Source organism: Pleurodeles waltl, chromosome 1_2 (assembly GCF_031143425.1).
Source record: "Pleurodeles waltl isolate 20211129_DDA chromosome 1_2, aPleWal1.hap1.20221129, whole genome shotgun sequence".
NCBI lineage: Eukaryota > Metazoa > Chordata > Amphibia > Caudata > Salamandridae > Pleurodeles > Pleurodeles waltl.
The window spans coordinates 1,025,405,991-1,025,430,835 of NC_090437.1; the positions used below are offsets into that span (position 1 = coordinate 1,025,405,991).

Here is a 24,845-nt window from a genome sequence, read left to right on the forward strand (position 1 = left end):
CATCTTCCTGAGCAGGGTTTTGGGGCTCTGTAGAAGACTCTTTGTTTTTGTCCTTGGATGTCTCACCAGCCTTCCCCTGGGGAGGCTTTGTGACCCCTTTCTTTTGGTGACCCCTGTGGAAGTCTTGTTCACCCTTGTCTTGACCCAGTGGTCTGCCTTCTTTCCCAATTCTTGGGGAGAAATAGGACCTAGGTCTACCAGATGTTGATGCAGTTTGTCATTGAAGCAAGTACTTAACAGATGTTCTTTCATAAATAAACTATACAGCCCATCCTAATCACTTACACCAATGCCAGTTATCCAACCATCTAGTGTTTTGACTGAGAAGTCAACAAAATCAACCCAGGTCTGGCTCCAGGATTTGTGAGCCCCCATTAGTCCCCCCCCCCCCCCCCCCCCCAACCTAATCCTGTACTCCTCAGTTGTGAATCCAAAGCCCTCAATCAGGGTAGCCTTCATAAGGTCATAGGGTTCTGCATCTTTACCAGAGATTGTGAGGAGTCTATCCCTACACTTTCCAGTGGACATTTTCCAAAGGAGAGCTCCCCAGTGGTATCTGCTTACTTTTCTGGTTGCACAAGCCCTCTCAAAAGCTGTGAACCATTTGGTGATGTCATCACCTTCTTCATATTTAGTTACAATCCCTTTGGGGATTTTAGTATTCTCTCTGACCCTATTTAAGTTGCTGCAACCATTTATGGGAATTAAACCCATTTCTTTTCTTTCCCTTTCTATGGCTAGGAGCTGCTTCTCCAAGGCAGATCTCTTGGCCATCCTTGCTAAAAGGATGTCCTCTTCATTGAGGCTGCCCTCAATGCTTACAGAGGTACTGGTCACCCCTGTGGAAGAACCATGCTCTCTGACTATGTTTTGTGGGGACAGGGTTCTAGGAGCCCTGTCCTCCCTATTTAGGACAGGAGGGGTGAGTTAATCCTCCTGTTAACTAATATCCCCATCTGAGGGAGGATCCTCCATATCAGAGGGGTGGTCCCTTGTGAACTCTGCCAAGACCTCCTGGAGCTTTGCCTTGGTAGGGTTGGACCCAGTTTTTATCTGTTTTATTTTACAGAGAGACCTTAACTCTGACATCGATAGATGCAGGTGGGGGGTGAGGCTGAGTTCCATCACCATCTCATCTGTTTGACTCATTATGACTCTAAAAGTTGGGATTACTTTTTAAGAAACTAAAAACTACTTCTAGTACTTAAATCCTAACATTTACAAACTTTTTAAACTCAAAATGAAATGCTAACATGGACTTACATAAGGCCCTAGCAGGAATTTTAACAATTTAGAAAAATAATTGAATTGCAAAAATCAATTTCTAATGGCAATTTTTGGAATTTTAGTCGTGTGATCAGGTATTGGCTGAGTAGTCCAGCAAATGCAAACTCTTAGACTCCACTGCTGATCCACCAATGTAGGAAGTTGGCTCTGTATATAGTATCTCAAAGTGAGAAATAGTGTGCACATTGTCTAGGGGTCTGTGGTAGTGTGGTCTAGCAGTAGGCTTGTCAGAGGGTAGTGTTAAACATTTGTTGTACACACACAGGCAATAAATGAGAACACACACTCAGACTTAAATCCAGGCCAATAGGCTTTTATATAGAAAAATATTATTTTCTTAATTTATTTTAGAACCACAAGATTCAGAATTCAAGTAAGTACATAACTTGTAAGGTACTTGGCATAGGTAAATATGGAACTTTGAATTAAAACAGTAATGTACACAGTTTTGGCAAAAATGGCAATAAGCTATTTTAAAAGTGGACACTGCAAAAATCAACAATTCCTGGGGGAGGTAAGTATTGGTTAGTTTTTCAGGTAAGTAAAGCACTTACAAGTTCGGTCTCTGGGCCATAGGCAGACCACTGTTGGGGGTTCAAGTCTACTCCAAACACCCAGCAACAAAGGGCCGATCAGGTGCAGGGGTCAAAGTAGGGCCCAAATAACATAGGTGCCTATGGAGACTAGGGGTGCTCCTGTTCCAGTCTGCTAGGAGGCAAGTACCTGCATCCTCGGGAAGCAGACCAGGGGGGTTTTGTATAGCACGGGGGCACAGACAGGTACACAAAATACACCCTCAGCAGCACAGCGACGGCCGGGTGCAGTGTGTGAAGTGGGTGTCGGGTTTTAGGTAGAAATCAATGGACAGACCCGGAGTTCACTCTGGCGATGCAGGTAGGGCACAGGGGGGCTTCTCGGGCCAGCCACCGACTGGGCAAGGATGAGGGCCGCCTGCTGGTCACTCCTGCACCGGTAGTTGATTTCTCTCTGGCCTGGGGGCTGCAGGTGCAGTGCTTCTTCCAGGCGTTGGGTTCTTTGTTACCGGGCAGTCGCGGTGAGGGGGAGCCTCTGGATTCTCTCTGCAGGCGTTGCTGTGGGGTGCAGGGAGGTCGTCTAAGGGGGTTCACATCGTTGGAGTCTCCTGGGGGTCCTCTCTGCAGTGTTAGTTCTTCTGAACATGAGCCAGGGGCGTTGGGTGCAGAGTGTTGGGGACCCTCGCTTCCAGAGTGAGGCTGGAGTCCCTGTAAAGATGGTTTCTTTGTTACTGTTTGGACAGAGTCACTGTCCACTGGAGTTTCTTGGTCCTTTGGTTGCACGGCAGTCCTCTGCATCCTAAGAGGTTGCTGGTCCTGCTGGATGCATTGCTGTGCAGGTTCTTTGAGTCTGGAGACAGGCCGTTAGGGCTGGGACCAAGTCAGTTGTCGTCTCCGTCGTCTCTGCTGGGCTTTCAGGTCAGCAGTCCTTCTCATTGTTGTAGGTCGTCAGGAATCTGTTTTTCTGGGTTCAGGGTCGCCCCTAAATACTCAATTTTGGGGTGTGCTTAGGTCTGGGGGCAGTAGCCCATGGCTACTGTCCTTGAGGGTTCCTACACCCTCTTTGTGCTTTTTCCCTGTGGGAAGGGGGGCACACCCCTAATCCTATGGGGTGGGGGGGAATCCTCCAAAACAAGATGGAGGATTTCCTAAGGCAGGGGTCACCTCAGCTCAGGACACCTGACCGGCTGTCCTAACTGGAGGGTGACTCCTTGTTTTTCTCATTATCTCCTCCGAACTTGCCATTAAAAGTGGGGCATTGTAACACCAGGCTTGAGCCATTGAGGCTACTGTTCCTGCAGGGGGAGGTGTGAAGCACCTCCACCCAGTACAGGCTTTGTTCCTGGCCACAGAGTGACAAAGGCACTCGCCCCATGTGGCCAGAAACCCGTCTGGATATGGCAGGCTGGCAGAAACTAGTCAGCCTAGCACTAGTAGTTAGACTGGTATACAGGGGGCATCTCTAAGATGTAGGTAAGTCACCCCTCTAGCTGGCCTTACAGCCCTAGGGCAGGGTGCACTATATCACAGGTGAGGGCATAGTTGCATGAGAAATATGTCCCTACAGTGTCTAAGTCCATTCTTAGACATTGTAAGTGCAGTGTGGCCATACTGAGTATATGGGCTGGGAGTTTGTCATTACGAACTCCACAGCTCCATAACGGCTACATTGATATCTGGGAAGTTTGGTGTCAAACTTCTCAGCACAATAAACCCACACTGATGCCAGTGTTGGATGTATTGGAAAATGCCCCCAGAGGGCATCTTAGGGATGCCCCCTGTATTTTACCCAAACTCAGTGCAGGACTGATTGGTCTGTGCCAGCCTGCCACTTTCAGACGATTTTCTGACCACATGGGGTGAGGCCTGTGGTGCTCTCTGTGGCCAGAAACAAAGCCTCCAGTGGTTGGAGGTGCTTCCCACCTTCCCCCTGCAGGAACTGTAACACCTGGCGGTGAGCCTCAAAAGCTCAGGTCTCTTGTTACATTGCCCCAGAATATTTCAGCTAGTGGAGATGCCCGCCCCCGGAGAAAGCCCCACTTTTGGCTGCAAGCCTAGCAGGAAAATTAGGGAAAACCAGGAAGAGTGGCAACTTCAGCCAGGACCACTCCTAAGGTGTCCAGAGCTGAAGTGACCCACTCCTTGCAAAATCCTCCATTTTGGTTTAAAGGACAGGAACCAATAGGGTTCCATCTGGTAATGGACACCAGAAGGGTGTAGTCACCCTCAGGGACAGTAGTCATTAGCTACTGTAACGCCTCTAAATCCAACATTTAAGGGCTCCCCTGAACCTAGCTCATCAGATTCTTTGGGAACTCAAGAAGACAACAAGAAGAAAGAAAGACTGCTTAGCTGACCCCCAGCAAAGAAGACTGAGGACACCAACTGATATGGCCCGAGCCCTACAGGCCTGTTTCCAGCTTCTGAAGCCCTGCTACCAAAAGGTGACGCATCTGGCAGGACCTGCGACCTCTTAAATGCCTCAAGAGGACTGCCTGCACCCCAGAGGACAAAGATCTCCGGTAGTCAGCGGCCCTGTCAAGCAAGAAAGTCCAGCAAAGGACTCCAGAACTGCCTGGATCCATGAGTCCTGCCCACATTGCATCCGATGGCCACGGCCCATGTCCACGTGGCCCATCCGACTAGAGCTGGCCCCCAGGTGATTTCGACCTAGTGTCCACCCTGTGTTGACCCCTCCTGTCCAACACGACGACATCTGCAGCCTAAATCCAAGGACCAACACCCCCCCCACCCCCCCCCCCCCCCCCCCACACCCCCCACCCCCAACCGCGAGAGAACCGGATGAAGATTCATGACACCTAAAAGTACCCCTACACCTGCAGCCCTTTGACCTTAGGGAATCAGACCACCGGTGCAGCAACGTTCAGCAGGTAGTCCTCTTTCTTGTCCAGCCTGTAGTTTTCTGGAACCGACCGCCTGGACCTAGCCTGCAGCATCTTTGTGACCCCCGGGATCTCTCTTTTGAGAAGCACTAGGAGCCTGATGCTGTGTTTGCACCCAGCCACACCTGCCCCACTGAGGGTGAGTGTTTGTGGCTGACGTGTTGCCCCCCTGTTGCTCACCTAAACCCTCCAGGTCTCCCCTCCGAAGACGCAGTTACTCACCTGCAAGCAGGCCTGATTCAGAGTGCCCCCAGTCTCCATAGGCCTCCATTTTAATTCTTGCATCATCTTTGACCTCTGCACCCGGCCGGCCAAGTGTTGCTAGTGGAGGGTGTTCGAGGTTAACTTGAACCCCAACCTGTGGACAGCCTAACCTTCGGAGACTGGAACTGTAAGTCTTGTACTTAACTCAAAACTGTACTACCTTTTCTTCCCACGTAGAACTGTTTCTGAAAATTGCAGTGTGTCAACTTTTAAAACCGATATTTGCTATTTCCTTGAAAAACATTTAACTTGCCAAATCGAAACAAAGTGGTGTTCATGCATATGTTGGATACTTACTTACAAATGTTCTTACCTGCAAACTGAATTTTGTGGTTCTAGAAATAAAGTAACAAGGTATATTTTTGCTATATAAAACCATTAGCCTGGAGTTTGTCATTGAGTGTGTGCTTCCTTTTATGACTGTGTGTACAACAAGGGCTTTGCACTACCCCCTGATAAGCGTAACTGCCCGACCGCACTACCACAAAAAGGAGCATTAGCATTTTCTACTTTAGCCTCTGTTAAGCCTCTGGGGAACCCTTGGACTCTGTGCACGCTACATCTCATTTTGATATAGTATACAAAGAGCCAGCTTCCTTCACGTTATATTTAGAATGTGATCCCAAGGCGTGAGTGACTAGGAAGCTGTCACGAACGCCAAGCTTTCTGGCCCTGCCACCATTCTTTCTCCCACTAGGCCGGGTAAAAATAGGGCAGCCAATATTGCCATCCTTGCATGATGGGGGTTCAGAGGTGCTGACACAAATGTTCTATTGGATTGGCAGTGTCCAGTCCATTGTCTTGTATTTGGCGATACTGTGGCAGAACAAGTCTACATCCTCTTGTTGCCGATATTATAATTTTGGGCAGAGTTTGGTAAAAGATGCACATACAAATAACCTTAAATTCACTCAACTGGTGTCTTCCACATTCCAGAGCAAAACTACGATTTCGCCTTCTTCTTCACTCAGCTACCTAACTTTAGCTTTTCTTTCCACCAGTTTATTTCTTGGTCAGGACATTTGCCACTAGAGGTAAGTTCAATCATAAAGTAGTCTCCAAGACCAAGAACAGTGAAGTTTTCGGATTAAAAAAAATAAATGGAAAACCTTTTGGTACTACATTACTTTATGCTCTCTTAGCCTGACATTGGTAAATTGTAAACTTGGCAAAAATATTATTAATTTTGCATGATCTATTTCAGGGTCCCTTTGATGTTGCCCGAAAGGTTTTTGTCACTGGGGAAGAAACTGATCACATGACACTAATTGACAAGTCTGATCTCTTTTTCCATGACTACTCTCTAGCACCTTTATTCGTTCAAGAAAATTACATCCATGTAAAACCTGTTGCTGCTGGGTGAGTAGTTAAACATGTTTGTAATTTAAAACTAAAAAGTAATTTTTAGGAGTGGTCTGCAGTAACAAAATAACACAATGTTCTCATTTTTAGAGGGAATATGAAAAAGCACTTGTTGCTTTTGAGCAAAGCAGCCGATAGCATATGTGATGGTGACTTGGTTGACAAACAGATACGTACTAAACAAATGTGGAGTCTCCTACCTACACAGGTATATGTTTATAATTTTTTTTATATATGTGCATAGTTTGGCAGTTTACCTTATAGAATTGTAGTATTTCTGAATATGCTCTTCCAATGTTATCCTTGGGATGGAAGGGTTAAACGATAAACTGGAATTTGGTTTCTGTACCTTAGCTGCTCGCTTCGGTCTTTGTAGTAAACTTTGAGTTATTCAGGGAGTTAGTGTCTGGGAGGTCAACTGGTGTCTAGGGTGTTCCAGTGAATGGTGTTGTAAAAAGATTCCATAAATAAAACGACATGCCTGTGTTTAATAATATTCCCACCTTGACTACTGAGAAGCAAAAAGACTGTCAATTCTTAGAAGTTTGGACTGGGAGATTTTGCTGACCTGCTAATAGGACTGGAAAGAAGTTTAAGTTTACACATTTACCTCGCTACTTTTCCCAGCCACATCACAGTGACTGGATGTGAGGTATTGGCGCCAGATGCCATGTTACAAGAAACATGGAAAATGTTCTTCCCTGCCTCTGCATGTTGGGATTTTTCTTTCTATTTGGTTTTTTAGCTAATACTCGGTTGTTTCGATAATTATTGACACATTGGGCCTGATTTACAAAGATATTTGCTTGAGAAAATTAGGCTTACAAACACAATAGCCAAACTTGAGCTCAAAATCGTTTTTTTTCTAATCCATAATAGTCAATTTTGCATGCATACATTGATTATGGAGTGTAATAAAATGCCTTTTGTTTCTCATACTTTAGGCAATCTATGCAAGTGTTCTCCCAGGCGAATTGATGAGAGGTTACATGACTCAATTTCCCACCTTTCCAAGCTGGCTTGGCAAATACTCATCCACAGGCAAACATGACCGGATTGTTCAAGAGCTATCACGGCACATGTGTCTGAGGTAGGAATATTAACAAATGGTGAGGTTCTAAAAAATTGTCACCGATAGCTGCAATATTTAAGCAGCTTATAGTACTGCATTTAAAATGTTTAATTAATGAACAGCTGGATTGTTTTGAGACTTCTAGTATTCTAGTCATGTATTTTCCATTTTGTGGTTTCCTAAGTGACATCAACTACATCTTTCAATTTACCAGATTTGTATTGAACTCAGAAACAAGGGAACGTAGGCCATTGGAGAGCTCCAAAACATGAATGTACATCAGGGCTTCTGTTTCCCTCATTCCCAGTTAGCAATGACACTGAAAAGTGAGTCTGCAAATGCTGGTAGATGATTTTGAAAAGAAATTCGAAGGGTGTTTTGTCATGAGCTTTAGAACTGGGTATCACCTCCTGCTATGTTTTTTTTCTGCATTCTAAACTTGTTTTCCAAAAACGCTGTTTTTGTATGACTGTCTTATTTTGTAACCTATTTCCGCCACCCTTCCTCAAAAGTCATGGTTGACTTTAATCTACCAAATGAAAAAAGGGTTCCCTCCTAAATGAATAAAGGAGCGGGACAGGGCCAAAGCTGTACAAACAAGCAAAAAAAACTGCCTCCTATATAGGTTCCATTTCTGGAATCCTCCAATAATCCTATTAATGTTGAGCAAAAATCTGTGTACATACATTGATAATTATAGACATAAACCTAAGTCTTTGATATCTGAATTTATTATTAATCCATAGCTACAAATGTCTAATTGCATAAAATATGGACCTAACCTAAAAACACTCAAACAACCATCAAGCATACTGACATACTCCACTCAGATTCATCTATATAAAAAGAATAAGAAAAACAGTTGGCTGAATACATAATCTCCCCCAGGGGTTCCCCTGATCATGGAGGATACTGGCTTTCATAATTCAACAAATTTACAAAAAATAATTCCCCAACATCAACCTTTTGTTATTCCATTTTATAAATTAAAATCTTCACATGATGTGTCCATTATAGGTCTATGATGATGAATTGTTTCAGTCTTAGTATTTATTTTCCTCCACTGTATACGTTGTGTATAAAATGTACTTGGAATCCACAGTAAGGGGCATCAAAGCAAACTTCTGGCCAAAAGTCATGCCGACGTACATTTTGGTGTAGGATAACCCAGTGGTCACACACCTTCTCCATGGCACGTATCAATCGAACACTAGTTAAAAGATACATGCAAGAAGGTCCGGTCCATTTGAAACCAATCTATAAACTAAACAATCAAAAAAGAAAACCAAATGTCACAGGATGCTCAACCGGTGTTCTGACTACGTAACTGTATCCTCCACCTGGAATTCCATTGTATTTTTTCCGTGTAGAGATGCATTACTTGTGCATTCATGCCACTATCTCTGTGCACATACATTACGTCATGAATGAGAGAGAATGTAGTCAATCAACCCAAATGATGTCTGGTCACAAAACATATTTATAACTATTACCTTAGTCAACCTGATACCTATACTTCGAATAGATAAAAGCAGAAGTAACTAAGATGAAAATATAAATAAGGATCACCCATAGAAAACGGTAACCTGAAACACCCAAGTGGAAAAGAAGAGAGAAAAGGAAGAGAAAGAAAGAAAGGGAGGCTAAGACGTGAAGCTCACCGGCTGTTCCCTTTTGGAAATCCTCTCTTTATTTATGGGACAGGTCACAGCATAATATTTATGCTGCCCCAAGTGGAGCAGGTTGAAACTTCTACAAAAACCAAAGTCAAACAAAAGCAGTCTCACCACTTGTTTTTAATCCTCAGTATTCGCAAAACGGCAGATTGACAATAATAAACATAGTGATATATTCACTGAGCATAATCCACTCTTGGCTACAGATTCTAAACTAATAAATACTAAGTAATGTACACTTCTAAACAAAAAGGGAACCCATCAGAACTTGTTAGGTGGCGTCAGTTAGCTCTGCGTCTGACGTCAGTTTTTTTCTTTCTGCGCCAGCCATGCACAGAGCTGAAGAAGAGCTACCCCTAGAGTCACTTTTTGACTGGACTTTTTGTAAGGTTTTTTTTTTTTACACTTCTGGTGTGCCTTGAGATATCATCAACGAAGACTGGGTTCAAGCCCTGTGACTCCTGTCATCGGATGATGTCCATGACGGATCCGCACCTTGTGTTTTTGTGGTGTTTGGAGCATGACCACAACCCGTAGTCGTGCTCCAGGTGCCAAAAGCTTTGAGGGAGGGAGCAGTCCCTACAGCTGCTTGCGGGCCAGTGCTTGGCTCTGCGTCGGTCTCGGTCGAGAGGAAGGTCCTGAGAACGGTCGCAAAGCCTTCATTCTTCATTGTCCCAATCCAAGTGATCGGAACGATCGGGTAAGTCAAGGCATAAGACGAAGTCGAAGACCAAGCGTTCTTGGACTTCACCCTCTCTGTCTGCTGAGGCGATACAGGAAAAGGAATGTTGTTGCTCTAGGCCTCCGTCCTCAGAGCCTGCTTCTGGGTCGGCTCCACACCTCCCCGATTTTCCGGGAGCTGGAGCCACCCCTGCCCAATTACATGAGTTCTATTTGGGCTGCCCGACTCTGCCAAAGTGCCCTCGGGCCCTTCAGAGTCGACATGGGCCCCCTCGGGTTCCACACCAGCGGCTTCAGTCTTTGCTCTGGCGGAGCACCCAGGGATCTGTTCCTCAAATCCGAATCGGTGTTGGTCATGCCTTCTGATCTTTCAGTCCTCAACGCTCCTGATGCCACCCGTGCCCATGGTCGGCGTCGACCCATCCTCATTCCTGACTCCGACACAGAATCGGACTGGCGTCGCTTGACGCTGATTCCAGCGTCGGCCTTGCTCCCTCGGTTGGATCCTGACCCTTGTTATGGGTTTGGGGGTTCGGTGAGGATTGGGAGGGGTCGCTGGGCCCTTTAGAATACAAGCTTGAAGACCCTATGGACTGGCGTACAGACATGGGTGAAGCCAGTGGTCTGGATACTTCCCCTGACAATGGCATGCTTGCTCCCCCTACTGTGGCTATGGAGGAGGGAAGAGTCCTAATTTCATGGTGGTGTGAAGGATGGCCGAGGTCCTGGGCCTCGAGCTGCCCTCAGTGACAGTCACGACTAATATCCTGACTGAGGTACTTAAACCTGGGGCTGCTTCTTCTTCTGAACCCTTTTGCCCTTTAATGAAGCCCTTACTGATGTCCTGCTAGGCACTTGGTAAAAACTCAACACAGGGGCTCCTGTCAACAGGACAGTTGTCCACCACCATAGACCAGCCCCTAATGACCCACTGTTCTTTACTCAACACCCTACCCCTGAGAGCTTGGTTATCCAAGCCTCTACGTCCCCAGGCGCATCCTCTTCCTCACCGCCAGATAGGGAATCGAAGAGGCTGGATCAGCTTGGGAAGAGGGTGTTTTTTTTTTCTCCAGCCTGCTATTGCTGTCCATGAACACTGCATGCCCTTTGGGGAGTTACACCCATACTTTATGGCACACAGTTGCACAGGTGTTGCCACACGTCCCGGAGGAGGCCTGGGCCATTCTCTCCCAAGCTGTTGATGGGAGAGAAGCACTATGTAGAACGGTTGCATCGACGGTGGCCTTGAGGCGCCACCATTGGTTGAGGACGTCTGGTTTTTTGTGGCATGTCCAGTCCACACTCATGTACATGCCCTTTGATGGCACCCGTCTCTTCAGAGAGAAAGCAGACTCTGCACTCAAGTGCTTTAAGGAGTCCCCGGCTATGGCCAGGTCCTTGGGCGTCACCGCTGTCCCTTGTCCCTTCCAGTCTCTTTTCAACCCTTTCATGGCGGCTGCGGAAGAGGCTCCCAACCACGTCCGAATACCTCCAGCCACTGTGCCATACATGCGGCCCAGCCCCTGCGTGGACCAGGGATCCAGCGGTCTACCCATTCCACCACCCCTTTTACTGCAGCCTCCAAAACTTCCTAGTCTGACACATCCCCATCATAGATCAGTAGTAGGCAGGATTCACCATCGCCTGCCTCGCTGGCAGTCCATCACATCAGACAGGTGGGTTTTGCAAACAGTCCGAAGGGGCTGCTCCCTCTCCTACAATACTGCCCCTCCATCCAGGCCACCATCCTATGATCGGATGACAGAGGATCAGTTGGCACTTATCCGCAAGGAGGTTACAGCTCTCTTGGCCAAGGGAGCAATAGAGAGGGTCCCTGTTTCAGAAGTAGGTCGTAGTTGTTATTCATGTTACTTACTGGTCCCCAAAAATGACAAGTGCCTCTGCCTATCCTAGACCTCCAGTCCCTCAATCTCTTCCGCAAGCAGGAGAAGTTTAAAATGCTCACTGTGGCTCAGGTCCTATCTGCCCTAGACCCAGGAGACTGGATTTTAGCGTTGGACTTGCAGAACACATATTTCCATATTCCCTTCCTGCCTGCCCACAGACTTTACTTACAGTTCACGGTAGGCCACTCACACTTAGTTTTCCGTGCTTCCCTTTTGCCTTACCAGCGCCCCCTCGGGTGTTCACCAAAGTGATGGCAGTGGTCGCAGCTTATCTGCACAGGTCAGGGGTTTCAGCCTTCCCCTACCTTGATGACTGGCTCACCCCAGGCTGTCATCTCTCACCTCCAGACTGCAGCAGACCTGCATTCGCAGAGGTTCACCAAAAATGTGCTGAAGTCTCGTCTGTAGGAAGTTGGCTCTGTATATACTATTTCAAAGTAAGAAATAGTGTGCACAGAGTCCAAGGGTTCCCCTTAGAGATAAGATAGTGGCAAAAAGAGATCATTATAATGCTCTATTTTGTGGTAGCGTGGTAGAGCAGTAGGCTTATCAGAGGGTAGTGTTAAGCATTTGTTGTACACACAGGCAATAAATGAGGAACACACACTCAAAGACAAATTCCAGGCCAGTAGGTTTTTATATAGAAAAATATATTTTCTTAGTTTATTTTAAGAACCACAGGTTCAAGATTTACAAACAATACTTTAAATGAAAGTTATTTCACTCAGGTATTCTAGGAACTTTGAATAATCACAATAGCATGTACAGTTTTGACAGAAATGGCAAACTATTTTAAAAGTGGACACAGTGCAAAAATCAACAGTTCCTGGGGGAGGTAAGTAAATGTTAAGTTCACAGGTAAGTAAAACACTTACAGGGTTCAAAGTTGGGTCCAAGGTAACCCACCGTTGGGGGTTCAATGCAACCCCAAAGTTACCACACCAGCAGCTCAGGGCCGGTCAGATGCAGAGGTCAAAGTGGTGCCCAAAACACATAGGCTTCAATGGAAATAGGGGTGCCCCGGTTCCAGTCTGCCAGCAGGTAAGTACCCGCGTCCTCGGAGGGCAGACCAGGGGGGTTTTGTAGGGCACCGGGGAGGGACACAAGCAGGCACAGAAAGTAAACCCTCAGCGGCACAGGGGTGGCTGGGTGCAGTGTGCAAACAGGTGTCGGGTTTCTTATGGGAATCAATGGGGAGACCTGGGGGTCTGTTCAGCGATGCAGGCAGGCACAGGGGGGGCTCCTCGGGGTAGCCACCACCTGGGCTAGTTAGTGGGTCGCCTGGGGTTCGCTCCTGCACTGGAGTTCGGTTCGTTCAGGTCCTGGGGGCTGCGGGTGCAGTGCTGGTTCCAGGCATCGGGTTCCTTGAAGCAGGCAGTCGCGGTCAGGGGGAGCCTCTGGATTTCCTCTGCAGCCGTCGCTGTGGGGGCTCAGGGGGGTCACCTCTGGCTACTCACAGGCTCGCAGTTGCCGGGGAGTCCTCCCTGTAGTGTTGGTTTTCCGCAGGTCCAGCCGGGGGCGTCGGGTGCAGAGTGGAAAGTCTCACTCTTCCGGCGGGAAACGTGTGGTCTTTAAAAGTTGCTTCTTTGTTGCAGAAAGTTGCAGTTTCTTGAACAGGGCCGCTGTTCTCAGGAGCTTCTTGGTCCTTCAGATGCAGGGTAGTCCTCTGAGGCTTCAGAGGTCGCTGGACCCTGTTAGATGCGTCGCTGTTGCAGTTTTCTTCGAAGTAGGGAGACAGGCCGGTGGGGCTGGGGCCAAACCAGTTGTCATCCCCGTCTTCACTGCAGGGCTTCAGGTCAGCAGTCCTTCTTCTTCTTCTTTAGGTTAATGGAATCTATCTTCCTCGGTTCTGGGAGCCCTTAAATACTGAATTTAGGGTTGTGTTTAGGTCTGAGAGGGCAGTAGCCAATGGCTAATGGCCCTAAGGGTGGCTACACCCTCTTTGTGCCTCCTCCCTGTGGGGAGGAGGGCACATCCCTAATCCTATTGGGGGATTCCTCCTTCTACAAGATGGAGGATTTCTAAAAGTAAGAGTCACCTCAGCTCAGGACTCCTTAGGGGGCTGTCCTGACTGGGGGGGGGAGGGGTGACTCCTCCTTGTTTTTCTCATTATCTCCTCCAGCCTTGCCGCCAAAAGTGGGGGCAGTGACTGGATGGGCGGGCATCTCCACTAGCTGGGATGCCCTGTGACGCTGTAACAAAGGGGATGAGCCTTTGTGGCTCACCTCCAGGTGTTACAGTTCCTGCAGGGGGAGGTGAGAAGCACCTCCACCCAGTACAGGCTTTGTTCCTTGGCACAGAGTGACAAAGGCACTCTCCCCATGTGGCCAACAACATGTCTGGTGTGTGGCAGGCTGGCAAAAACTAGTCAGCCCACACTGGAAGTCGGGTATGTTTTCAGGGGCCATCTCTAAGATGCCCTCTGGGTGTATTTTTACAATAAAGTGCACACTGGCTCATGCACATATGCCCTCACCTGTGGTATAGTGCACCCTGCCTTAGGGCTGTAAGGCCTGCTAGAGGGGTGACTTAAGTATGCCACAGGCAGTGTGAGGTTGGCATGGCACTCTGAGGGGAGTGCCATGTCGACTTAGTCATTTTCTCCCCACCAGCACACACAAGCTGTGAGGCAGTGTGCATGTGCTGAGTGAGGGGTTCCTAGGGTGGCATAAGACATGCTGCAGCCCTTAGAGACCTTCCCTGGCATCAGGGCCCTTGGTACCAGGGGTACCAGTTACAAGGGACTTACCTGGGTGCCAGGGTTCTGCCAATTGTGGAGACAAAGGTACAGTTTAGGGAAAGAACACTGGTGCTGGGGCCTGGTTAGCAGGGTCCCAGCACACTTTCAAATCATAACTTGGCATCAGCAAAGGCAAAAAGTCCCCCTAACGTTTTGCCTTTGCTGATGCTAAGTTTTGATTGATAGTGTGCTGGGACCCTGCTCACCAGGCCCCAGCACCAGTGTTCTTTCCCTAACCTGTATTTTTTCTTCCACAATTGGCACAGTCCTGGCACGCAGATAAGTCCCTTGTAACTGGTACCCAGGACACTGATGCCAGGGAAGGTCTTTAAGGGCTGCAGCATGTCTTATGCCACCCTAGGGACCCCTCGCTTAGCACATGCACACTGCCTCACAGCTTGTGTGTGCTGGTGGGGGAGAAAAATACCCCCTCAGAGTGCCATGCCAACCTCACACTGCCTGTGGCATAGGTAAGTCACCCCTCTAGCAGGCCTTACAGCCCTAAGGCAGGGTGCACTATACCACAGGTGAGGGCATATGTGCATGAGCACTATGCCCCTACAGTGTCTAAGCAAAACCTTGGACATTTTAAGTGCAGGGTAGCCATAAGAGTATATGGTCTGGGAGTTTGTCAAACACTAACTCCACAGTTCCATAATGGCTACACTGAAAACTGGGAAGTTTGGTATCAAACTTCTCAGCACAATGAATGCACACTGATGCGAGTGTGCACTTTATTGTAACATACACCCAGATGGCATCGTAGAGATGCCCCCTGAAAACCAATCCGACTTCTAGTGTAGGCTGACCAGTTTCTGCCAGCCTGCCACACACCAGACATGTTGCTGGCCACAAGGGGAGAGTGCCTTTGTCACTCTGTGGCCAGGAACAAAGCCTGTACTGGGTGGAGGTGCTTCACACCTCCCACTGCAGGAACTGTAACACCTGGCGATGAACGTCAAAGGCTCACCCTATTTTTTGTTACAGTGCCCCAGGGCATCCCAGCTAGTGGAGATGCCCGCCACTGCCCCCACTTTTGGCGGCAAGGCTGGAGGAGATAATGAGAAAAACAAGGAGTCGTCAACCACCATTCAGGACAGCACCTAAGGTGTCCTGAGCTGAGGTGACCCCTGCCTTTAGAAATCCTCCATCTTAGTTTTGGAGGATTCCCTCAATAGGATTAGGGATGTGCCTCCGTCCCCACAGGGAGGAGGCACAAAGAAGGGTGTAGCACCCTCCAGGACAGTAGCCATTGGCTACTGCCCTCCCAGACCTAAACACACCCCTAAATTTAGTATTTAGGGGCACCCCAGATCCCAGGGAATCAGATTCCTGCAACCTGAAGAAACAAGGAGGACTGCTGACCTACAAGCCTGCAGAGAAGACGGAAGACTACAACTGCTTTGGCCCCAGCCCTGACGTCAACTGCTTTGGCCCCAGCCCTACCGGCCTGTCTCCAACTTCGAAAACCTGCACCCAGCGACGCATCCGACAGGGACCAGCGACCTCTGAAGCCTCAGAGGACTGTCCTGGACTAAAGGACCAAGAAACTCCCATGAGCAGCGGCTCTGCTCAAAACCAGCAACTTCTTTGCAACAAAGAAGCAACTTTCAAAGACTGCCGGAAGCGTGCAAATTCACACTATGCACCCGACACCCCCGGCTCGAGATCCAGAGAACAAACACCACAGGGAAGACTCCCCGGCGACTGCGAGCCCGTGAGTAGCCAGAGACGACCCCCCTGAACCCCCACAGCGATGCCTGCAGAGAGAATCCAGAGGCTCCCCCTGACCGCGACTTCCTGTAACGAGGGACCCGACGCCTGGAACCAGTACTGCACCCGAAGCCCCCAAGACCTGAAGGAACCAAACCTCAGCGCAGGAGTGACCGCCAGGCGACTCTCTGCCTCGCCCAGGTGGTGGCTGTCCCGAGAAGCCCCCCCAATGCTTGCCTACTCCGCTAGAGTGACCCGGGTCCCTCCATTGATTCCTATCTGAAACCTGATGCCTGCTTTGCACACTGCACCTGGCCGCCTCGGTGCAGCTGAGGGTGTTTTGTGTGCCTACTTGTGCCCCCCCCCCAGTGCTTTACAAAACCCCCCTGGTCTGCTCCCCGAGGACGTGGGTACTTACCTGGTGGCAGACTGGAACCGGAGCACCCCTGTTCTCCATAGGCGCCTATATGTTTTGGGTACCTCTTTGACCTCTGCACCTGACCGGCCCTGACCTGCTGTTGTGATAACTTTAGGGTTGCTTTGAACCCCCAAAGGTGGGCTGCCTATGCCCCAGAACTGAGACTTGTAAGTGTCTTACTTACCTCACAAACTAACCTTTACTTACCTCCCCCAGGAACTGTTGATTTTTTTGCACTGTGTCCACTTTGAAAATAGCTTATTGCTTTTATTCAAAGTTCCTACGTTACGTATGTGAAGTACTTTGCATTTTATGTGTTTACTTCAAATCTTGAGCCTGTGGTTCTTAAAATAAACTAAGAAAATATATGTTCGATGGCATCTGTCGCTGTAGATACGCATGTTTTGCAATAGCTCGCCATCTGGTGTTGGGCCGGAGTGTTACAAGTTGTTTTTCTTCGAAGAAGTCTTTCGAGTCACGGGACCGAGTGACTCCCCCTTTTGTCTCCATTGCGCATGGGCGTCGACTCCATCTTCGATTGTTTTTTTTTCCGCCATCGGGTTCGGACGTGTTCCTGTCGCTCCGAGTTTCGGAACGGAAAAATAGCTAAATTTCGGAAGATTTTCGTCGGTATTGTTGCGTTCGGGTTCGGCGTAGTTAGATTCAACACCGCGTCGACGGATCGAAGAGCTCCGGTGCCCTTTGGGGTAGTTTTTTCGATCCCCCGTCGGGGCCTGGTCGGCCCGACCACGTGCTGAAGAACGCCGATGGAACGGACCCCGTTCCGTTTCTGCCCCAAATGCCACAATAAATACCCCTACACAGACCAACACTTGGTCTGCAACCTGTGCCTGTCACCTGAGCACAGTGAAGACACCTGCGAGGCCTGTCGTGCGTTCCGGTCCCGAAAAACACTCCGAGACCGTCGAGCCAGAAGACTTCAGACGGCGTCCGCGCCGACAGCCCACCGAGAGTTCGAGGAACAAGAAGAGGAAGGTACCTTCTCGATCCAAGACTCGGACTCCGAAGGATTCGACGATACACAAACCGTGAGTAAGACGTCGAAAACCACTCAGAGGAACATTTACAAGGCCCAGGGGACGCCACTGCCACCAGGCCATGGCTCGACCCATAAATTCGGTGACCGACCGTCGGCACCGAAAAAGGCCCAAACAGTGCCGAGATCGTCCGACTCCGGTCGAGACACCGGCACACAGCCTTCTCGGGACCGAGAAAGTGCTGGAGACAAGCGTCGACACCGAGATGCCGGTGTTGACACGGCTCGACGCCGAGACAGTGGGCCCGACGAAGATCGGCGCCGAGAGGTTTCGGCCCCGAAAAAGAAAAAAGTCACCTCGGAGCCGAAAAAGGACGCTGACAGGGTTTCGGTACCGAAACAAACTGCAACCGACCCAGCTTCAGGCTCTTATACAGAAGAGCACTCGCTGACCTCACAAATGCAAAAGCATAGGTTTGAGGAAGATCCACAATCAACGGATGTGGACCATACGCAAAAGCGTATTTTCATACAGCAGGGGACAGGAAAGATAAGCACCCTTCCCCCTATTAGAAGAAAGAGAAGGTTGGAGTTCCAAACTGAACAAACACCACAACCAAAGGTGGTAAAAAGAGTTACTCCACCACCCTCTCCACCGCCCGTGATTAACGTCTCACCAGCACAAACTCCATCACACTCCCCAGCTCACACCACCATGAGCCAGGGTGACCAAGATCAAGACGCATGGGACCTATACGACGCCCCAGTGTCAGATAATAGTCCAGAGGCATACCCTACGAAGCCATCTCCACCAGAGGACAGCACTGCGTACTCTCAAGTGGTGGCCAGAGCAGCACAATTTCACAACGTAAGCCTCCACTCAGAACAGGTCGAGGATGATTTTTTATTCAACACACTCTCCTCCACCCACAGCTCATACCAATGCCTGCCTATGCTCCCTGGTATGCTCCGGCACGCAAAAGAAATCTTTAAGGAGCCGGTCAAGAGTAGGGCAATCACACCAAGGGTGGAAAAAAAGTATGAAGCGCCTCCTACAGACCCGGTTTTCATCACTACACAGCTGCCACCAGACTCTGTCGTTGTAGGAGCAGCTAGAAAAAGAGCCAACTCCCACACATCTGGAGATGCACCACCCCCAGATAAAGAAAGCCGCAAGTTCGATGCAGCTGGTAAAAGAGTCGCAGCACAAGCTGCAAACCAGTGGCGCATCGCGAACTCCCAGGCACTACTTGCGCGCTATGACAGAGCCCATTGGGATGAGATGCAACATCTCATTGAACATCTGCCCAAGGATCTACAAAATAGGGCAAAACAAGTGGTTGAGGAAGGACAGACCATTTCCAACAACCAGATCCGCTCCTCCATGGACGCTGCAGATACAGCTGCACGGACAATTAATACATCTGTAACTATCAGAAGGCATGCATGGCTCCGACCTTCTGGATTTAAACCAGAGATTCAGCAAGCAGTTCTCAATATGCCTTTTAACGAGAAGGAACTGTTCGGCCCAGAAGTGGACACAGCGATTGAGAAACTCAAAAAAGACACGGACACTGCCAAAGCCATGGGCGCACTCTACTCCCCGCAGAGCAGAGGAAATTACGGCACATTTCGTAAAACACCCTTTAGAGGGGGGTTTCGGGGTCAGAGCACACAAGCCAGCACCTCACAGGCAACACCGTCCAGTTACCAGGGACAGTATAGAGGAGGTTTTCGGGGACAATATAGAGGAGGGCAATTCCCTAGAAATAGAGGAAGATTTCAAAGCCCCAAAACCCCTACTACTAAACAGTGACTCACATGTCACTCACCCCCTCCACACAACACCAGTGGGGGGAAGAATAAGTCAGTACTACAAAGCATGGGAGGAAATCACTACAGACACTTGGGTTCTAGCAATTATCCAACATGGTTATTGCATAGAAATTCTACAATTCCCTCCAAACATACCACCAAAAGCACAGAATTTGACAAAACATCATTCAAATCTCCTGGAGATAGAAGTGCAGGCACTATTGCAAAAGAATGCAATCGAACTAGTGCCAAACACACAAATAAACACAGGAGTTTACTCACTGTACTTTCTGATACCAAAGAAAGACAAAACGCTGAGACCAATCCTAGACCTCAGAGTAGTGAACACTTTCATCAAATCAGACCACTTTCACATGGTCACACTACAGGAAGTATTACCATTGCTAAAACTGAACGACTACATGGCAACTTTAGACCTCAAGGATGCTTATTTCCATATACCAATACACCCATCGCACAGGAAATACCTAAGGTTTGTATTCAAAGGAATACATTACCAATTCAAGGTACTGCCTTTCGGATTAACAACCGCACCAAGAGTCTTTACCAAATGTCTAGCGGTAGTCGCTGCACACATAAGAAGGCAGCAAATACATGTGTTCCCATATTTGGACGACTGGCTAATCAAGGCCCATTCGTTCATAGAGTGCTCAAATCACACACATCATATCATACAGACCCTCTTCAAACTAGGGTTCACCGTCAACTTCACAAAATCCAACATTCTGCCGCGCAAGGTACAACAATACCTAGGAGCCATAATAGACACATCAAAAGGAGTAGCCACTCCAAGTCCCCAAAGAATTCAAAATTTCAACACCATCATACAACGCATGTATCCAACACAAAGGATACAAGCAAAGATGGTATTACAACTCCTAGGCATGATGTCTTCATGCATAGCCATTGTCCCAAACGCAAGACTGCACATGAGGCCCTTACAACAGTGCCTAGCATCACAGTGGTCTCAAGCACAGGGTCACCTTCTAGATCTGGTGTTAATAGACCGCCAAACTTACCTCTCGCTTCTGTGGTGGAACAACATAAATTTAAACAAGGGGCGGCCTTTCCAAGACCCAGTGCCACAATACGTAATAACAACAGATGCTTCCATGACAGGGTGGGGAGCACACCTCGATCAACACAGCATCCAAGGACAATGGGACGTACATCAAACAAAACTGCATATAAATCACCTAGAACTTCTAGCAGTTTTTCAAGCACTAAAAGCTTTCCAACCAATAATAGTTCACAAATACATTCTCGTCAAAACAGACAACATGACAACAATGTATTACCTAAACAAGCAAGGGGGGACGCACTCCACGCAGTTAAGCCTGCTAGCACAAAAGATTTGGCGTTGGGCAATTCACAACCAAATTCGCCTAATAGCACAATTTATTCCAGGGATCCAAAATCAACTCGCAGACAATCTCTCTCGAGATCACCAACAGGTCCACGAATGGGAAATTCACCCCCAAATTCTGAACACTTATTTCAAACTCTGGGGAACACCTCAGATAGACTTGTTTGCGACAAAGGAGAACACAAAATGCCAAAACTTCGCATCCAGATACCCACACAAACAGTCCCAAGGCAATGCCCTATGGATGAACTGGTCAGGGATATTTGCTTACGCTTTTCCTCCTCTTCCTCTCCTTCCTTACCTGGTAAACTCAGTCAAAACAAACTCAAACTCATATTAATAGCACCAACTTGGGCAAGGCAACCCTGGTACACAACGCTGCTAGACCTATCAATAGTACCCTGCATCAAATTGCCCAACAGGCCAGATCTGTTGACACAACACAACCAAAAGATCAGACACCCAGATCCAGCATCGCTGAATCTAGCAATCTGGCTCCTGGAATCCTAGAATTCGGGCACTTACATCTTACCCAAGAATGTATGGAAGTCATAAAGCAAGCCAGAAGGCCATCCACCAGGCACTGCTATGCAAGTAAATGGAAGAGGTTTGTCTGCTACTGCCATATTAATCAAATACAACCATTACACACAACTCCAGAACATGTAGTGGGTTACTTGCTTCACTTACAAAAATCTAACCTGGCTTTCTCTTCCATTAAAATACACCTGGCAGCAATATCTGCATATCTGCAGACTACCTATTCAACTTCCCTATATAAGATACCAGTCATTAAAGCATTCATGGAGGGCCTTAGGAGAATTATACCACCGAGAACACCACCTGTTCCTTCATGGAACCTAAATGTTGTCCTAACTAGACTTATGGGTCCACCTTTCGAACCCATGCACTCCTGCGAAATACAGTTCCTAACCTGGAAGGTGGCATTTCTCATCGCCATTACTTCCCTAAGAAGAGTAAGCGAGATTCAAGCGTTTACACTACAAGAACCTTTTATACAACTACACAAAAATAAGGTCGTCCTAAGGACCAATCCTAAATTTTTGCCAAAGGTTATTTCACCGTTCCATCTAAACCAAACAGTGGAACTTCCAGTGTTCTTTCCGCAGCGAGATACCGTAGCCGAAAGGGCACTACATACATTAGATGTCAAAAGAGCATTGATGTATTATATTGACAGAACAAAGAACATCAGAAGGACTAAACAACTATTTATTGCATTTCAAAAACCTCATGCAGGAAACCCAATATCAAAACAAGGTATAGCCAGATGGATAGTTAAATGCATCCAAATCTGCTACCTTAAAGCTAAACGACAGCTGCCCATTACACCAAGGGCACACTCAACCAGAAAGAAAGGTGCTACCATGGCTTTTCTTGGAAACATCCCAATGCAAGAAATATGTAAGGCAGCCACATGGTCTACGCCTCACACATTCACCAAGCACTACTGTGTAGACGTGTTATCCGCACAACAAGCCACAGTAGGTCAAGCCGTATTAAGGACATTATTTCAAACTACTTCCACTCCTACAGGCTGATCCACCGCTTTTGGGGAGATAACTGCTTACTAGTCTATGCAAAACATGCGTATCTACAGCGACAGATGCCATCGAACTGAAAATGTCACTTACCCAGTGTACATCTGTTCGTGGCATCAGTCGCAGTAGATTTGCATGTGCCCACCCGCCTCCCCGGGAGCCTCTAGCAGTTTGGAAGTTACCTTCAACTATTTGTATATGTATCATCTCAACCTTAAATAGGTACATACTTAGTCACTCCATTGCATGGGCACTATTACTACAATTCAACTCCTACCTCACCCTCTGCGGGGAAAAACAATCGAAGATGGAGTCGACGCCCATGCGCAATGGAGACAAAAGGAGGAGTCACTCGGTCCCGTGACTCGAAAGACTTCTTCGAAGAAAAACAACTTGTAACACTCCGGCCCAACACCAGATGGCGAGCTATTGCAAAACATGCGAATCTACTGCGACTGATGCCACGAACAGATGTACACTGGGTAAGTGACATTTTCATTTTCTATATAAAAACATATTGGCCTGTAGTAAGTCTTTGAGTGTGTGTTTCTCATTTATTGCCTGTGTGTGTACAACAAATGCTTAACACTACCTTCTGATAAGCCTACTGCTTGACCACACTACCACAAAATAGAGCATTAAATTATCTAATTTTGCCACTATCTTGGTAACCCTTGGACTCTGTGCACACTATCTCTTTGAGATAGTATATACAGAGCCAACTTCCTACATTTAGTTTCTCAGGTAAGTAAAGCACTTACAAGTTCAGACTTCTGGGCATAGGCAGCCCATCGCTGGGGGTTCAAGTCAACCCCAAACACCCAGCAACACATGGCTGGTAAGGTGCAGAGGTCAAAGTAGGGCCCAAATAGCATAGGCGCCTATGGAGAACAGGGGTGCTCCAGTTCCCGTCTGCCAGCAGGTAAGAACCTGCGTCCTCGGGGAGCACACCAGGGTTTTTTTGTAGAGCACTGTTGAGGGGAGGAGGTCCCAAACAGGCACACAAAATACAACCTCAGCGGCACAGGGATGGCTGGGTGCAGTGTGTGAAGTAGGTGTCGGGTTTTGTATTGAAGTCAATGGAGGGACCCGGGGTTCACTCTCGTGATGCAGGTAGGGCACAGGGGAGATTCTTGGGTCAGCCACCGACTGGGCTTGGAGGAGGGCCGCCTGCTGGTCACTCCTGCACAGGTGCTTGGTTCCTCTCGGTCCTGGTGGCTGCGGGTGGAGTGCTATGTCCAGGCATCGGGTTCCTTTGTTACCAGGCAGTCGCAGTCAGGGGGAGCCTCTGGTTTCTCTATGCAGGCGTTGCTGTGGGGGTGCAGGGAGTTCGACTCAGGGTGTCCACATCGTTGGAGTCGCCTGGGGGTCCTCTCTGCGGTTTTGGGTTCTCTGGACACGGGCCGGGAGCGTCAGGTGCCAAGTGTGAAGACTCGCGCTTCCGGAGTGAGGCTGGAGTCTTCTTTAAAGATGGTTTCATGGTTGTGATTTTGGACAGAGGCTCTGTCCTCAGGAGTTTCTTGGTCCTGTAGGTGCAGGTCAGTCCTGTGAGTCCTCAGAGGTCTCTGGTCCCGCTGGATGCATCACTGTGCAGGTTCTTTGAGTCTGGAGACAGGCCGGTAGGGCTGGGGCCAAGTCAGTTGTCTCTGTCGTCTCTGCGGGGCTTTCAGGTCAGCAGTCCTTCTTCTTTCTTCAGGTTGCAGGAATCTGATTTCCTGGGTGCAGGGTTGCCCCAAATACTCAATTTAGGTGTGTGTTTAAGTCTGGGGGGCAGTAGCCAATGGCTACTGTCGTGGAGGGTGGCTACACCCTCTTTGTGCCTCCTACCTGTGGGGAAGGGGGCACATCCCTTTTCCTATTGGGGTAATCCTCCAAAACAAGATAGAGGATTTCTTAAGGCAGGGGTCACCTCAGCTCAGGGCACCTTAGGGGCCTTCCTGACTGGTGGGTGACTCCTCCTTGTTTTTCTCATTATCTCCTCCGGACTTGCCGCCAAAAGTAGGAGCTGTGTCCGGAGCGGCGGGCATCTCCACTAGCTGGAGTGCCCTGGGGCGCTGTAACACCTGGCTTGAGCCTTTGAGGCTTACCGCCAATTGTTACAGTTCCTGCATGGGGAGGTGAGAAGCACCTCCACCCAGTACAGGCTTTGTTCCCGGCCACAGAGTGACAAAGGCACTCACCCAGTGTGGCCAGAAACCAGTCTGGATGTGGCAGGCTGGCAGGAACTGGTCAGCCGAACACTAGCATTTGGCCCTCTGTGTGCATTTTTCAATAAATCCCACACTGGCATCAGTGTGGGTTTATTGTGCTGAGAAGTTTGATACTAAACTTCCCAGAATTCAGTGTAGCCATTATGGAACTGTGGAGTTTGTGTTTGACAAACTCCCAGGCCATATACTCTTTATGGCTACCCTGTACTTACAATATCAAAGAATTGGCTTAGACACTGTAGGGGCATAGTGCTAATGGAACTATGCTCTCACCTGTGGTATAGTGCACCCTGCCTTAGGGCTGTGAGGCCTGCTAGA

At 48.4% G+C, this 24,845-nt stretch overlaps 1 protein-coding gene across 1 annotated transcript in view; it reads left to right on the forward strand.

Annotated features, from left to right (window-relative positions):
- RFC1 (replication factor C subunit 1) overlaps positions 1-24,845 on the forward strand; it is a 622,078-nt gene that overhangs the window by 549,929 nt on the left and 47,304 nt on the right. The window contains exons 20-22 of the mRNA XM_069202064.1: positions 6,192-6,346; positions 6,440-6,557; positions 7,294-7,439. Of these exons, the coding sequence (XP_069058165.1) occupies positions 6,192-6,346; positions 6,440-6,557; positions 7,294-7,439 (419 nt within the window). The remainder of the gene's footprint in view (positions 1-6,191; positions 6,347-6,439; positions 6,558-7,293; positions 7,440-24,845) is intronic.